Source organism: Somniosus microcephalus, chromosome 8 (genome assembly GCF_052327205.1).
Source record: "Somniosus microcephalus isolate GS21.2 chromosome 8, FLI_Smic_1.0, whole genome shotgun sequence".
Classification (NCBI taxonomy): Eukaryota; Metazoa; Chordata; class Chondrichthyes; order Squaliformes; family Somniosidae; genus Somniosus; species Somniosus microcephalus.
This window is the reverse complement of record NC_140994.1, coordinates 219,142,705-219,160,363: the sequence shown is the minus strand read 5'-3', so window position 1 is coordinate 219,160,363 and position 17,659 is coordinate 219,142,705. Positions and strand designations below refer to the sequence as shown.

Genomic DNA, 17,659 nt, shown 5'->3' with positions numbered 1-17,659 from the left:
CCATGAAATGTATAATGCATCAGGTGGAATTCTACTGGTGGGAAGCCTTACCTATCAACTTCACACTAAGGTCCTGACCACCCAACTTTGCTTCCTGGCCTCCGTGATAGCTGACACTGTAAGTGGTCCCTTCTCCCTAAGCACTGTTCCTCTTCCCTTCACAACCACCATCATTATTCCCTTCCTCAAAAATAACCACAAGCAAACTTCCACCAAGTTCTCAACCTCTCTTTTTATCCCCAAAATCCTTGAATTTGTTGTGGCCTCCCTGATCTATACCCATCTCTCCAGCAATTCTGTGTTTCAATGCCTCCAATCAGGTTTTCACCTTGTCACAGTACTAAAACAGTGCCAAAGTCATGACCAACGTTCACTGTGAATGTGACCATGATGCGTTATTCTTCCTCATCCTCCTCAACCTCTATGCAGCCTTTGACAGTGTCAACACACCATCTTCCTCCAACACCTATCCTCTGTCAACCAGCTCCATGGGATGTTAGCCAGAATGATTTATACAATAGAATTAAGACACGACTAAACATGTATGTTTAAAAAAAAAATAATTTCATCTTTGTTTATAACTGACTTCAGGTACCAGCAAAGTAACATCATGACCATAGCAGTAAGGGAACACTCCACTCCATTTTTGTGCTATGAGACAACCTTACCAACAGAATGCAGGAATTATCTTTGTTCCAAGAGCTATGCCAGCAACGGTCGTTGTCTTCTTCTGTGAAGGACTTGTTGTGGCACCCGTCTAACTGTAGACTCTTACCCTTTATACCCTTTCTTGCTGTGTAACAACTTTGCTGTAACTCCCTTTTATTTCTCAGCTTTCCCATGAGCCTTATTACACTTGTCTGAAGAGATGGCTGTTGATGTACTTGCAATCAGATCTGGTAAACATCAACTACCTTTGACACCGCATATTCTTTCCCTTTCTGAAAGCTATTGAACGCTAGGAGCCATCTCACTTACACACCTCAACATTTGCAAGGATATTTCCACAGACCTCAGCATTTTGTGAGGCTATTTCCACGCTCCCTTACATGTTTCTACAGGCTACTTTCTTACACACAACATCTGTTCCGCTATTCCAAAACATTCATCAGCTATTGCAAAATATTATGGTTTAAAGCTACATTATTGGCCCAAAATTTCCTATAACCAATCAACGAACAGCACCCGCCATTAATTAGACTTGCCCTTGCCCGTTTAATCCCCATGATATTTTGTGTGGCAAGTTGCTATAAGTGGGAAATCGAAATGGTGCAGCGCCCTCTGCAGGGCATCTGGGACCTGAGTGAATTGCTGTGTATCTCCTTAACCAATCAGATTGAAGGATTGTGAAATGAACAGTGCAAGGTCTGAACAAGGAAGTATAGGTTAGAACGTGGAGTGATTATTTGCACCGCATTTTTGGCTCTCTCTCTCTGCACATGTGAGTCCGATTGGTGCTATGCACGCGCACTCGATCCGGTCGCGCATGCGCAGTAGCCCACGCTGCGGCGGCTGTAGCCTGCACCGCCATGCTTTCCTTGGCTCTGTGCAGAGGCGGTCAGGGGATACGTTGGTGGCCGGGCGGGGGCAGAGGGGATCGAATGGGGAAGAGGAGAGGGGATCAAAGTGGGGAGGGGGGGAAGAGAGGGGTGAAGGGGGGTGGTTGGAGAGGATCGGATGTGGTTGGCGAGGATCGGTTGTGGGTGGAAAGGATCGGATGGGGGCGTGAGGAGAGGGGATCGAAGGGGTAGCGTTGGGAGCGCTCAAATTTGGTTCTAATCATCTAGAGATGGGCAATAAATTAATTATTTTTTTAAAAATGAGAGCATATTCTGTGTTGTTCCTACAACATGCATCACATTACATTTATGTGTTATTTGCCAGACTCAACTATTCCAATGTTCTCCTGGCCAGCCTCCCATCTTCCACCCTCAATGAACCTGAACTCATCCAAAATCTGCTGTACGTTTCCAAACACGCAGCAAGTCCCATTCACCCATCACACCTGCTCGCTAAGCTGCGCGGCCACGCAGCTGTCTGAAAGTTCCGCACAGCCCTTTAAAGGGACCAGGCACCCCCAAAAAATTAGGGGGAACATTGTCCACCAACACCTTGGTTTTAAATTTCTCATCCTCATGTTAAAATCCCTCCATGGCCTTACCCCTTCCTATCTGAACTCGACAGTGTGAGCGCTCCTAACCCGGGAGGGTAAGCCCTGTCTGTTCTCTGAAAGCAGTGAGCCCTGCACTCTGCCTGTCACAATGAAAGGATCAAATTACACATTGCAAAGATCTTGATTACTCAGGCAAGCAGGACCTAATTACACATTCCAGACAAACCGTTGGTGTGTCTTGTCCTCCGAGGGAACCAATCAGAACTTTGGTGTTGCAAATAATTACAGCCGTTAGAATGATGAATTCAACGTCAAATTAAGTACAGAAAGAGAGATAAAGAGAGGGAAAGAAAGGTTGGTTTAAAAGAGAGAGAGAAAAGAGACAGAAAGAAAAAGGAAAAAACTTGGTGGCGCTCAATGTATTTGAATGGGGAGCCAGACAGCGAGGTGCCGTTTTCGTGAAGTTAACAGCAGAGCAGCGTATCTCCGATAGCAACTTCGCATTTCCATGCTTAATTGTGCATCTGCCCTCGCCTGAAGTTGCTGTGGCATTTGCACTTAAAAATAGCCTCACCGTTATTTTGACAGCAGTTTTTGGGCCATTATGTTGAACTTTCACACAGCTACAGTATACTTAATGACAATCCAAAGCACAAAGAAAACTCCGTCAAATTGTACTGTTAACCTAATTAACCCTTTCCTTCCTGGTTTCTTACATTCACCCAGTTATTATCCAACAAGGAATGCTGTCATTTGTTCCAGTCTTATCTATCTGATCGTAGCCAGAGCAACTCTACCAATGGGTCTTATTCTCACCACCGCACCATTACCTTGGGAATCCCCATGGATTTATCCCTGGCCCCTTCCTCCTCACCATCTGCATGCTGCCCCTTGTCTGCGTCATCCACAGACTTCCACATGTACACTGGGTCAGCTTCCACACGTACATTGATGACACCCAGCTCTACCTCTCTCTACCCCTCCAGTGCCTCTGTATCGTTGGACTGTTTATCCAACAACCAACAGTCTTGGATGAGCCTTAATTTCTTAATGTTAAACTTTGGGAAGATCAAATTCAGCATCTTCAGCTCCTGCTACAAACACCATGCTCTCGCCACCAACTCCACCGTCCTCCTCAGTCACTGTCTCAGGCTGAACCAGACTGTTCATCGCAAGCTTGGTTTCTTCTTCGACTTCGAGCTGAATTTCTGGCCACATCCTCTCCATTACAAAGATATGGTTACTCCCACCTCTGTAACTTCACCTACCTCTGCCCCTATCTCAGTCCTTTTGTCACTGAAACCCTCAGCCAGACGTGATTACTCCACTGTTAACCTGGCCAGCCTCCAGTCCTCTACCCTCTGTAAACATAAGCTCATCCAAAACTTTGCTGCTCATACTTTGCTGCTCATATCCTATCCCACAACAATGCTCACTTGCTCATCACCCCATCCTCACTGACCTACGTTGGCTCCCAGTCCCCAATACAGGAAACTTTCTGATATCCGGCACTGACGGGACTGAGCTGGTGCCGTACCATCAAAAGTGCCGGACATACCAGCGTTAATGTTGAGAGATATGGAACTGAAAAGCTCCGTGTGAATCAACAAACCCTGTTGCTTAGCAACAGCTTCAAAATAGTCGGCTGCAGCTGCAAGCATCTCTAGCTGAAGCTGTTGCTATAGCTACAGACTGGGGGGAAAAAAAGCAATGAGAACTAAAAAAACTTATAGAAAACGGCTCCTGATTTTTGCCGTTAGATCGAGTATTCCGGACATATAACCCCCGGATAAACCAAAGTTTCCTGTACCTCAAATTTAAAACTTTTATCCTTGACATTAAATCCTTCTATGTCTCACCCTTCCCTAACTCTGTAACCTTCTCCAGCTCTAGAACCCCACTCAAACTCTCCATTCACCTTGCCACAACCTCTTGTGCAACACCCAACTCTTTGCCCTACCAATGGCAGCTTTGCATTCATCTGCCTAATCCTCACATTCTGGAATTCCCTCTCTGAACCCCTCTGCGAAATCCCTCCTTAAAACCCATGGCACCCTTCCTAATCGCTTCTTCAGCTCAGTGTCTATTTTTTTGACATGCCTCTGAAGCAACTTGAGACTTTTTTCCTCAATTCAAGGTGCTATGTAAATTTAAGTTGTTGGAAGGGAAAGTAACCTGGCCAGAATGGGTGAGCTGCCTTTATTCGATGTGCCTCACTTCCACCAGCCAGGTAATTATAACACCAACATTAAGGGGCCTGTTTTATGAACGCTGCTTTCAGTGCAGAATCTTGTCCATTAGGAACATATATCGGTAAATTGTGGATGCATGCTTTTCCATCCACTAATTTTAATGGATAGGGACTGCCACTATGAATTCCCAATATGTACTCCTAGTCGGCAAGGGTCCGTGCTAGAAGCATGTATGAGAAAAATCAGCCCGTGTGTCAAATGTGTGACAGGATTATACAGACGTTTGTAAACCAGTGCACCTTCCACTAAGTTTATGGTTACATGTGCTTTTTCTAGATCTTTCAGGACTTATCACAGTGCTGGTGATGATTGGAAAATTTGGGACCACATGTGCCTTCTCCATAGTTTATGTTTACACAGCTGAGCTGTATCCAACCGCAGTAAGAAACATGGGTGTCGGAGTGAGCTCGATGGCCTGCAGGCTGGGCAGCATCATCTCGCCTTACATTTTTTATCTTGGTAAGATAATAATTTAACTTCTGCATGTAAGTAGAATATAAGGACATTTCTGGCATTATTCCGATACCCACCGACTATTCCCGAGTCAACACCATTCATGTGCACATGGTGTAAATAAAGAGACGAATGAGGCAATAAATATGCACAAGACACCCGACCAGCCCCTCCCTCCCTCAGAACCACAATCTCTCTCCCACTATCCACTGTTTCTTATCCCACTTTCTGAGACCAAGGGTAGTGGTGTTTGAGTGGAAGCATTATCACAATGAATGTCTGCAGAAACCTGGTTGAATTTTTTAAAATGATATCTTCACATTGTGATTGTGAAGAAGTGACTAAGCAATAATAAGAGTCCTTTCAATTAATCAGAATGTTTGAAGACTGTAGCCACTCACAGTACTGCAGGTCAGCCATCTCATTGCCAACCCAAACTGACGGCTCACTTCTTGCTTCTCCCTCTCCTCCCTGGTGTGTCTGTCCAGGAGTTGTAGAGCTTTCTCCTCATGTCTGCTGAAGGGCTTGTTTGTTGTTGTTCATCCACCCCTGTTACTTCAGTGCACTGATTATGGATGACCTTTTCTTTTGCAAAGATATAGAAAGGCTAGTAATTAATTCAGAATTTAATTTCACCCTGGTGTCTGCAAGCATTCCATTGTGAAACTATTATCAGGTGCAAGCAATGCACCAATCCCTTCAATTTTCACTCAAGTACCACCACCCTTGATCTCAGAAGCTAGGTTAGGAACAGTAGAATGACAGGAAAGGAATGTGTGGGTGTGGTGAGGTATCTTGTGGTGATGTAGCATTGACTGCTTGTGCCACCTCTCCATCGAAATGTCACGGTGATGCAGTATCAGGATGTCTCTTCTAGATTTAACTAGTAGGATATTCCTGGTACTTCCTGTATGCATTAGAATGAACACACATGCTATTTTATGTTGGCATTAATCAAGCATTGATTAATTAATTTTGTCCTGTTAAAATAATAATCTGTAGCAAAGTCATAAACACATTCTTTATAAATGAATTTGTGAATTTGCTCCGCATTGCACGTAGAGAAATCTTCCCCCATTGCAAGGAAAGCAGCATGGGTATTCCAGGAAGTCTTGTTTTGCTAGAAATGTTAGAGGAAGTGCAACAACAAAAGAGGCCTGGGCGATCTAAAGTCATAGAGGGCAAACCCATGCACCCTCTGCTATCCCAGCCAGCTTGACTATAACAAGCAACAGAGCAACCTTGACCTCACCAAATAGCAATGTGTAAAAAAGCTATGCCATATTATGGAAGTCATATATTTGTGCATCTCCGAGGGGGCGATTTTAACCCTACCCACCCAAAGGAAGCCGGCTGGGCAGTTCAAATTTCCCAGGTTACTTACCCACCCTGGAGCCATCGGGAACTGACTGTTCTCAATATTAACATGCTGTGCTGACCAGGGGACAGCACCTGCCCAAAGCTGGTGAAGTATTTTTTTACATGTTCTTGTCGAGATAATGGGACCTGACTGCAATTCTAATTAGATAACCTGAATGGAAAACATTACCACCGGGTAAAATCCATGGGGAAGAGAATCGGGGCCAGAAGTGTCCTAAACAGGTCAATTATTTTACTTTCCTTGTGGGCTGGGATCATAGATGTCTATCATTTTCCATTCACCTCATGACTTTTATTACCAGGGCAAAGGTACTTCCTGACCATCTTATTCTCTGAGCTGGAATTCAGTTATTTCTTATCTTTTTGTGTTAAATGTTTTACTATGGTTAAGAGTGTTTTTCTTATTTGGCTCACTTGTTTTCTGTCTCCCTTATCAGATTTGCTATGTCTTTTTGAGAGGCCTGCTTGTGCTGGTGTTGACCTAAGGCCTCTCTTCTTATTTGATGTGATTGGAATTCTTTCTTGGCAATAAGTCAGTGGGTTCGCAGATCTATTTCCTACAGAATCATTAAGTACCTTATAACTTGCAACTTTCTTTAGGATTACATGTTTCTTACAGCCGGTATGGGCTGAAAGTCAGCCAGTGAGATTTAAATATGTCCAGCCATTAAAGTACCCTGGGGCTCATTTCTGGAGCAGCAGCTGAGTTTCGAAGTATCCTGTAACATGCCTACGATTTGGTTAAATGCGCCTTTGAGCTCTGTGACTTCCATTCCCCATTCCTCGTCTAAGCCTTCCAAATCTACTTTGTCTTCATCATCACCTCCTTGTGTTATTGTATATATAATGAGTAATTTTAACCCCCAAGAAAGGGTGGGTTTGGGTCAGGTGGTAAGTAAAAATTTGAAACCTGCCTCCAACCCACCCACTTCCAGTTTTAACAGAGACGGGACAAGGGGCGGGCGACCAATCCGTTCTCAGGAGGTGGCTCAGTCACTGAAATCTTTTAAGGAGGCTGTGTGCCTCCATTTTAACAGTTTTTTAATTTTTAACTAATGTCGGCCAGATTTCCCGGAGTTCGAGAATCCCACAGGTAAAAGGAGGCGATACAGGCCAAATCCATAGGTGCATTTGCAGCACTGCTTGTGGGCTAGGAGGAGCAGGAGTGTTTCCTCCAGGCTCGACATGCACATCTCTGTACCCCTTCCACGATCTCTGACCCGCCCCCCCCCGCACAATCTCTGATGCCCCCCCCGACATCTCCAACCCCCCCCCCCCATGATCTTTGACCCCCCCCCCCCATCCGATCGACGACCTCCCCCACTTACCTGGCATCTGCTCCTCAGCCGCCCGACAGACCTACTGAAAAATTTAAAAGACATCCTGCAGTTAACTGCAGGATGTCCGGGAAACCCTCACTTTTGGATTTCCCATCCGGAAATCTGCCCCGCCGCTCTCTACTGCCCCAAGTAAATATTGGGGCCAATATCTCTCTTGACTTCCAACTGTTGTTTTATCTCTTGCTAACATTCGACTTGGGACACTCTCTCCCGCTTTGTCCTCCCGAGCCATTACTGCCAGTGTCTTTATAGTGGCCTGCAAATTGTTATTCTCGCGTTCCAACTGGGAACAACTGATCTGAGTTTCCTGAATGGTGTCTTCAATTTCTCCTCTACACCTCCTTTCCTCACTTACTATTTAACAAAAATCTCATGGCACTATTTCAAAAAAGAGCAAGGGAGTTCTTCCCGGTGTCCTGGCCAATATTTATCCTTCAACCAACATCACTGAAACATGTTGGGGGCCAAATTTGATAGCGCCCGAAAATGGGCGCGGGGATAGCGACAAAAGGAGGTGCATTCTGGCTGGAGCAGGTACTGGAACAGTTTGTGGAACAGAGTCTGAGCCGGAAGAAGACTTAATTAATGCGCAACAGGGAAGAGAGCATGCTCCACAGTTCTCTCTCGCTGCAGTGGAGGCCTTGATGGAAGAGGTGGACAGGAGGAGAGATGTCCTCTGTCCACAGGAGGCCCTCCAGACAAACTCTGCAAAGGCAGTGGGAGCAGATAGCCATGGCGATCAATGCCAGGGGTCAAGCCCCGAGGGCCTGGATGCAGTGCCACAAGAAGTTCACAAGAATAGTTAAGGTCAATGAATCAATGTTATCTTTAATTTTTTGGGGGGCGCGCAGACCCATTAAGGGGCCGTGCGGCCCATTCAAAATACCACACGGTTTTCCCCATTCAAAAGCTGATGAATTGGCTGCTCAGGAGCTCCAGAGCAGCTTAAAAGGGAACATTGCAGTGAATTCATCTTCAAATGCCATACCCCACCAACTGCACCACTAGCCGCACACACTGCTCAATGCACCACACCCCCATCACTCTCTTACCAACAATCTCAATCAATCATGACTCAGACCCCACATTCATAGCTCCAGCTCACCCTCACAAACTTAGCACTGCTGCAAGTCTCACACCCAAATCTCAGAGCTTGCACACACCGCCAGCTATTCAACCATGATGGGCACATCACCCAAACACACTGCACTACACTCACTGACACTTTTTTTCTCTCTTGCAGGACAAGTTGTCATATAACCAGAGGCAGCAGGAGCTAACTGGTGGGGCACAGGCACGGCTGCATGCCCTTATACCGATGGAGGAGACGGTGGTTGACGTCAGTGGAGTGACCATCGCTGAGGCCATGGCCAGCAGCAGAGCTGAAACCATCGAAGGTGACGGTATCTTCATACCTAATCCTCCTTCTCACATCCCAACTTCCCCCTCATCCCGCAATCTCTTCTGATTTACAAGCTACATGTGGTGTAGGCATGCACCTCTTGCCTCCCCCCCCGCCTCACCACAACCCTACCCTTGTGCCTTTCTCCTTTCAGATACCCAAGAACTGCAACCTGGCCAGGCAGTGGTGGAAGAGCAAGTGGTGGAAGACAGTGATGAAGAAGAAACTCCGTCACTCGATTTCACACTCTCAGCCACCAACTCAGATACTGGCACTGTGCGTAATTTAGAGGATAGCTTAGAGGCTGGATCTGCACGTGGTGAGACACCGGGCACGATTGGCCTGGAGCCAGGGCAGGGGACAAAGGTAACACAGGTGCCAGCTCACCGAAAGGCGAGGTTGCACATGAGTTTTGCTGCAGGGGACTTTGATGGGGCAGACTACAGAAGAAGGCTGATGGGTATGCACAATGAAATGCTTGGTGTATTGGCAGGCCTGCAAGAAAGCCTGCGTACAATGTCCAGGAGCATGGAGGAGTCCAGCACCAACCTTGCACAGGGCTTTGCGCAGAGCTTGGAGCCCATTCTGTCCAGCGTGGAAGTGGTGGGCAAATCCATTAGCGCACTTGTGGAACCAACCACAATGTAGCGTCTAATGGCCAATGTCCCTGCTTCCATTGCAGCACAAGCTGAACCCACCAAACTTCTGAGTGCTGCAGTGGAAGCTCAGACTTCTGCCATGCAAGCTCAGACTGCTACCATCATGGTTGTGGATACCTGTGTTCAAAGGGGCCTGCAGAGTGTCACAGCATTCCAGCAATCTGTCCTCCAACAGATTACTAGGATTGCTGAGACGCCATCCAGGGAGAGTGCAGTGGCTCTCTGGAGTACAAACCTGCTGTGCTGTCTTAAGCTGAAAGCATTCGTCCTCCCACCCCTGCCACACTGCCAGTGCACTTGCTGTTGCCTCTCAGCCAGCCATCCCATGCTGCTGCTGATCATGCCGAGATGATGCAGTCCAAAGCAGGGTCTTCTAGGCCCAAAGCTGCTCGAGGTCGTCTTGCAAGGTCATCTGCAGTCTCCCCCACTGAAAGTCAGCAGCCTTCCTGCAACCAATTGGCTGGGGCTAGCACTGCGTAGGAGCACTGGGACAGGCAAAGGCACATGGAAGTCAGGCACTAAGGGAATGCACCCGGGTGATTAGTTAATGTTTGTATGGCATAGTTTGATTTATAAATTTGGTTTGGAATGTTTATTTTGTGTTGACTTTTATTTTTGACATTGTGGTCAAGTGGAAGCTGTGTTGGTCAGTAACAGAGGGAAAGTAAGGTGTGGGACTGTTGGTGAATGTGGAATTGGGGTTCGGTTTACTGGTATCACACTTGGATGAGTCGGTCACGGACAGCCCAGCCAGAAAGGGGCTGTCTAGGTTGTTTCCTCCTCCTCCTCCTCCTCCTGCTTCTCCTCCTGCTCTTCAGCTGGTCGTCGTATAGCTGGTGGCACGGGCTATGCTCTCATGATGATGGCGAGTTTGTGCTGCATGCAGCAGACCACCATGAATCTCAACACCCACGTGCTCCCTCCACCTGCTGCTCTCTGGTCAGAGAGAATGAAATGTATTCCGCTCTCTTGGAATACAGAGCCTCAGTTATACCTCCCTTATGCAAAAGTGGATGGCAAACTGGGAGATTTTGCAAATATCTGCTGCTTCAGCCTGGATGGAGCCCGACGCATAAATGTTCATGGCCACTGTTTGTCACTGAGATTCGGGTAAAGGTATTGCTCCCTGAAAACTTTGGGTGGATGTGGCCTCCTGCTGAGAGCCCTTGTCCTGCAGCTTGTCCTGCTCTGTGTCGCCTCTGCTCATTCTCCCTGTCATGCTGTAGGCTAAGTGGAATGTTTACTGCACCCTTGTTTTGGAGCAAGTGGTCTGTGCAGAATCCTTGAAGTCAGGACAAAGTCCTTCAGCACCTGCAACACCACTCCCTGTATACTTCAACTTTAAAGAACTCTAGAAACCACCAAACACTTCTACAAACGTAGCAAATGCCAGTAGAAATTAATCAGCAACTAACCTGTAAGTAGTTTATGATCCCTTTAAATAGTGTTGGTGGTGGTGGGGTGTCCTTCCTGCTGCTGAAGGTGTGTTCAGCTGTGCAAGCTTAAGAGATGGCATTATCTGGAGCGTTGAGCTTCAAAATGGCAGCGCTGGCGACAAATCAGTGTTGCACGTTGATTGATGTCATGATCTGCATACTTCCAATGCATGCTCACTTTGCCCGTGCTAATGCCCCCCAACAAGATGGCATCCAGCGCGACTCACATCAGAAGTGTGCGCGCGCACCGCGGACGCCATTTTAGATTATAAATGGCACTCGTCGCGCTGAAACAGCAGGCGCCAAGGAGCCGAATTTTGTGGCCATTATCTGGTCATTATCACATTGCTGTTTGTGGGATCTTGCTGTGTGCAAAATTGGCTACCGTGTTTCCTGCATTGCAACAGTGATTACATTTTATAAGTACTCCAAAAGTAAAGCATTTTGGGATGTCCTGAGGTCGTGGAAGTCCCAATATAAATACAAGTTCTGTCTTTATTTTACTTGGGATTGGTAATTTCCAGATTGTGGATTTTCTTGCCACACTGAAATAGTTCCTGTCTTCTCTCACTTTTTTCTCTCTCTCCAATTAATTTCTCAGCTCCTTCAGAGTGACTTCTAAAACATCGATCTTTGCTGTGCTTCTTCATTTTTTAAAATACTTTCTGATTACTTTCTTTTAACTGAGTACAACTTTCTCTCAACGTGAGTATTACATTCTTGCGTGTCATTCTTAAACTTATTGTAGTGGCAAACAGTCATATTACTCTACTGCTTATCCTTGTAGCCTTTCTTTTCTTTCAGTTCCAACCTTACTCAACTGCAAGTGAGAAATGACACGAAAGTTCCAACCATTATGACCCATGCTCTGCAATTTGTTTTTTGAACTGATTATCTTTTAGTAGCAGACACATTTTAATTGTCATTCATTAATAGTTTCGATGTTGACTCATCAATGCCACAGGAAAGTTTTTTTTTAAATGACGGATGCTGCTTAGGCCGTAGAGGCTGCTCAATAATCCCTAACGGAGCAGGTTTGGCTCCTGTACTGCTCAAACCAATTTCTGCAAGGGTGCCTAAAACAGGATTCAGGCCTTTCATTTCCACATGTAAGGGACGAAAGACCTGTTTTAGACAGCCACCTGAGATGGTTGCAAAGCTGCCTTTACCAATATGATGCTGCCTGTATTGCAGGTGCAGAACAAATGCTGCCCAGAAATGGGTGATTTTTAATGGCACAAATGGAGATAAATGGGTTTGATCTAGTAGCCATTACTGAGACGTGGTTGCAGGGTGACCAAGGTTGGGAACTAAATATTCCAGGGTACGTGACTTTTAGAAAACTTAGGCAAAATGGAAAAGGAGGTGCGGTAGCCCCGATAATAAAGGATGAGATAAAGGCAGTATGGAGAAAGGATCTTAGCCCAGAAAATCAGGATGTAGATTCAGTATGGGTGGAGCTAAGAAATAACAAAGGGCAGAAAACACTGGTGGGATTAGTTTATAGGCCCTTACAGTAATCATAGCGTTGGTCAGAGTATAAATCAGGAAATTAGAGGAGTATGTAACAAGGATAATGCAATAATCCTGGGGGACTTTAACCTTCTTATAGACTGGGAAAACCAAATTGACAAAAGTAGCTCGGAGGACGTGTGCATGGAATGCATTCAAGATAGTTTTCTGAAACAATATGTTGAGAAACCAACTAGGGAACAGGCTATTTTAGATCTAGTATTGTGTAATGAGACTGGATTAATTAGTAATCTTTTTGTAAAGGATCCTCTGGGGAAGAGTGATCATAATATGATAGAATTTCATATTAAGTTTGAGCGTGATGTGGTTAAGACTGAAACTAGGGTCTTAAATTTAAACAAAGCTACTTACGGAATTATGAGGGGAGAGTTGGCTGAGGTAGATTGGATTTTTTTTTCTTTCCTGAGATGGGGGCGTCGCTGGTAAGGCCAGCATTTATTGCCCATCCCTAATTGCCCTTCAGAAGGTGGTGGTGAGCCGCCACCTTGAACCGTGGCAGTCCGTGTGGTGAAGGTACTCCCATAGTGTTGTTGGGGATGATGAAGAAGAAGCAGCCTTGGTGTGTTGCTGCAGTACATCTTGTCGATGGTACACACTGCAGCCACTGTCAGCCGGTGGCGGAGGGAGTGAATGTTTAAAGTGGTGGATGGGGTGCCAATCAAGTGGGCTACTTTGTCTTGGATGGTCATAGAGTCATAACGGCGCAGAAGGAGGCCATTCGGCTCATCGAGTCCGTGCTGGCTCTCTAGATCAATCCAGTCAGTCCTATTGCCCCGCTCTATCCCCGTAGCCCTGCAAGTTTATTTCCCTCAAGTGCCTATCCAGTCTCTGCTTCAAAACATTGAATTCCCCGCTTCCACCACTTCCGTTGGCAATGAGTTCCAGGTCCTCATCACTCGCTGCGTAAAAAAGTTTTTCATCATATCCCCCCTGTATCTCTTGCCCAAAACCTTAAATCTGTGTCCCATAGTCCTTGTACCATCAACTAGTGGGAACAGCCTTTCCCTGTCTAGCCTATCCAACCCTGTCATAATCTTGTACACCTCTATCAAATCACCCCTCAACTTCCTTTGCTCTAATGAAAACAAATCCAGCTTCTCCAACCTGTCCTTGTAGCTAAGATCCCCATCCCCAGAACCATTCTGGTAAATCTCCTCTGCACCCTCTCAAGTGCCTTCACATCCTTCCTAAAGTGTGGTGACCAGAACTGGATGCAATACTCCAGTTGTGGCCTAACCAGCGCTTTATAAAGGTTCAGCATAACTACTCTACTTTTGTACTCAATGGGGGAGAAATTGACTATAGCCCCGTCTGGGGCGCCAGCCTCGCTAGGGCGCTAAAAGTAGCGCCCCGAAAGCATTCGTGGCCGCCCGCCGGAAATTCAGTGGCAGCACCCCAAAGGGAAGCGCGGCGCTACTGGAGACGGCTCGCATCCCTCTTGGGGCGCTGCGAGTGAATATCGTCACGCTGCGGTATTGCAGGCCTTCCTCCCCTTAAAGGGGAGGGGCCTTGTGCTGCGCGATCTGGGGCCCAGCTGGGCCCCCGAGGATCGCGAGTGCCGACAAAAGAGCCTGGCACCGAGGAGAAGTGCCGGGCTCTTGGAACACAGCCGGCACTCCGCGGGGGTGGGGGGTGGGGGGGTTCAGGAGGCTGGGGACGGGAGCGCAGACAGGTGCTGGCAGGCGGGCAACAACAAAAATGGCCGCCCCGCAGTTCTCCTTTAATTTGCGCCTCCCCCGCCACAGGTAGGCCCCCCTGAACCGGTCACACACAGCGTCCGGCGGTAAATCAAGGGGCGCTTCCAAATATCGCGGCCAGGGCATCAGCGGGGCACTGTGCACACCGATGACGTCATCGGTAGCGGCGCAGCGCTAACGGCTAGCGCCACCACTAGCGTCCCGCGGAATTTAGCGGGAGGCATGGCCAGTGGCTTGCGACCCACTTAGCGCCCTCTTAAGGCACTAACGGGTGGCGCAGCCAACTGAATTTCTCCCCCAATACCTCTATTTGTGAAACCCAAGATACCATGTGCTTTGTTAACCACTATCTCAATATGTCCAGCCACCTTCAGGGACTTATGCACATTAACTCCCAGGTCCCTCTGTCCCTGGTGTCGAGCTTCTTGAATGTTGTTGGAGCTGCACTCATCCAGGCAAGTGGAGAGTATTCCATCACACTCCTGACTTGTGCCTTGTAGATGGTGGATAGGCTTTGGGGAGTCAGGAGGTGAGACACTCGCCACAGAATGCCCAGCCTCTGACCTGCTCTTGTTGCCACTGTATTTATGTGGCAGGTTCAGTTAATTTTCTGGTCAATGGTGACCCCCCCCGGATATTAATGGTGTTGGATTCAGCAATTCATGCTTGACTAATCTACTGGAATTTTTTGAGGATGTAACTGGTAAAGTAGATAAAGGAGAACCAGTGAATGTGGTGCATCTGGACTTTCAGAAGGCCTTCGATAAGGTCCCGCATAAGAGATTAGCGTGTAAAGTTAAGGCACATGGGATTGGGGGCAAGGTATTGACTTGGATAGAGAACTGGTTGGCAGACAGAAAGCAAAGAGTTGGAATAAATGGGTCCTTTTCCGAGTGGCAGGCAGTGACTAGTGGGGTACCGCAGGGATCGGTCCTTGGACCCCAGCTATTCACAATATATATTAATGATCTAGACAAGGGAACTAGATGTAATATATCCAAATTTGCAGACGACACAAAGCTGGGTGGGCGTGTGTGCTGTGAGAAGGATGTCGAGAAACTCCAGGATGATTTGGACATGTTGGGTGATTGGACAGAAACATGGCAGATGCAATATAACGTGGATAAATGTGAGGTTGTCCACTTTGGTGGCAAAAACAGGAAGGCAGATTATTATCTAAATGGCAATAGATTGGGAGAAGGGGAAGTGCAACGAGACCTGGGTGTCCTTGTGCACCAGTCGCTGAAGGTAAGCATGCAGGTGCAGCAGGCGGTTAAGAAGGCAAATGTTATGTTGGCCTTCGTAGCGAGAGGGTTTGAGTACAGGAACAAGGATGTCTTGCTGCAGTTGTACAGGGCCTTGGTGAGACCACATCTAGAGTATTGTCTGCAGTTTTGGTCGCCTTATCTGAGGAAGGATATTCTTGCCATGGAAGGAGTTCAGCGAAGATTCACCAAGCTGATACCTGGCATGGCAGGAATGATGTATGAGGAGAGATTGGGTCAATTGGGCTTGTATTCACTAGAGTTTAGAAAAGTGAGAGGTGATCTCATTGAAACTTATAAAATTCTGACAGGACTGGACAGACTAGATGCAGGAAGGATGTTCCCAATGGTCGGGGAGTCCAGAACTAGGGGACACAGTCTAAGGATAAAGGGTAGGCCATTTAGGACAGAAATTAGAAGGAATTTCTTCACCCAGAGAGTGGTGAACTTGTGGAACTCTCTACCACAGAAGGCGGTGGAGGCCAGTTCATTAAATATATTCAAGAAGGAGTTGGATATATTTCTTAAGGCTAAAGGGATCAAGGGGTATGGGAGAAAGCAGGGACAGGGTACTGAATTTGGATGATCAGCCATGATCGCATTGAATGGTGGAGCAGGCTCAAGGGGCCGAATGGCCTAACCCTGCTCCTATCTTCTATGTTTCTATGATGGTAATGCCATTGAATATCAAGGGGCAGTGGTTAAACTCTCTTGTTAGAGATAAGTCATTGCCTGTCGCTTGTGTGGCGCAAATGTTACCTGCCACTTATCAGCCCAAGCCTGAATGTCGTCCAGGTCTTGCTGCATGCAGCCATGGACTGCTTCATTATCTGAGGAGTTGCGAATGGAACTGAACACTGTGCAATCATGAGCGAACATCCCCACTTCAGACTTTATGATGGAGGGAAGGTCATTGATGAAGCAGCTGAAGATCGTTGGACCTAGGGCACTGCCATGAGGAACACTGACAACAATGTCCTGGGGCTGAGATGATTGACCTCAAACAACCACAATCATCTTCCTTTGTTCTAGCTTTGACTCCAGCCAGAGGAGAGTTTTCCCCCTGGTTCCCATTGACTTCAATTTTACTAGAGCTCCTTGATGCCAGACTCGATCAAATGCTGCCTTGATGTCAAGGGCAGTCACTCTCACCTCACCTCTGGATTTCAGCTATATTATCCATGTTTGGACCAAAGCAGTAATGAGATCTGGAGCCAAGTGGTCCTGTACTGGAACAGCTTAGCTAGAGGCGCAGTTAGTTCCGGAGCACAAGTCTTCAGCACGACAGCTGGGAAGTTGTCTGGGCCCATAGCCTTTGCTGTATCCAGTGCGCTCAGCCTTTTCTTGATATCATGTGGGGTGAATCGAATTGGCTGAAGTCTGGCTTCTGTGATGGTGAGGAATCAGGATGAGGCCGATATGGATCATCCGCTTTGCACTTCTGGCTGAAGATGGTTGCAAACATTTCAGCCTTGTCTTTTGCACTTGCATGCTGGACTCCGCCATCGTTGAGGATGGGGATATTCATGGAGCCTCCTCTTCCCATTAGTTAATTATATGTCCTCCACCATTCTCAACTGGATGTGGCAGGACTGTAGAGCTTTGATCTGATCCATTGATTGTGGGGTAGCTTAACTCTGTTATAGCATGCTGCTTCTGCTGTTTAACATTCATGTAGTCCTGTGTTGTCTGTGGTGGAACCGTTGGTCAGGATCACGGCTTGCATGTCGTCGTGAAGTAGGCGGAGGATGGTGACAAACTTTTGAGGGCAGTCGAATTTGAGGAGGACACTCCATAATCCCTCACGGTTGACAGTGTCGAAGGCCTTTGTAAGATCAAAGAAGGCCATGTACAGCGGTTGGTGCTGTTCCCTGCATTTCTCTTGTAATTGACGTGTGGTGAAGATCATGTCCATTTTGACCCTTAGCGGGCGGAATCTGCATTACAACTCTGGGAGGAGCTCTTCAGCCAGTGGGAGAAGGCGATTGAGGAGGATTCTTGTGATGACTTTCCCTGTGGCAGACAGCAGGGAAACTCCTCTGTAATTACCGCAATCGGACTTGTCGTCTTTCTTGAAGATGGTCAAAATTATAGTGTCTCTGAGATCCCCTGGCATGCTCTCCTCCTTC

The 17,659-nt window shown here is 47.0% G+C and overlaps 1 protein-coding gene across 1 annotated transcript in view; it reads left to right on the top strand.

The window, feature by feature from the left end:
* Positions 1 to 17,659, top strand: part of LOC147114108 (organic cation/carnitine transporter 2-like) — a 140,538-nt gene that overhangs the window by 96,302 nt on the left and 26,577 nt on the right. Inside the window, exon 10 of the mRNA XM_085995728.1 lies at positions 4,642 to 4,824. Coding sequence (XP_085851854.1) covers positions 4,642 to 4,824 — 183 coding nt within the window. The remainder of the gene's footprint in view (positions 1 to 4,641; positions 4,825 to 17,659) is intronic.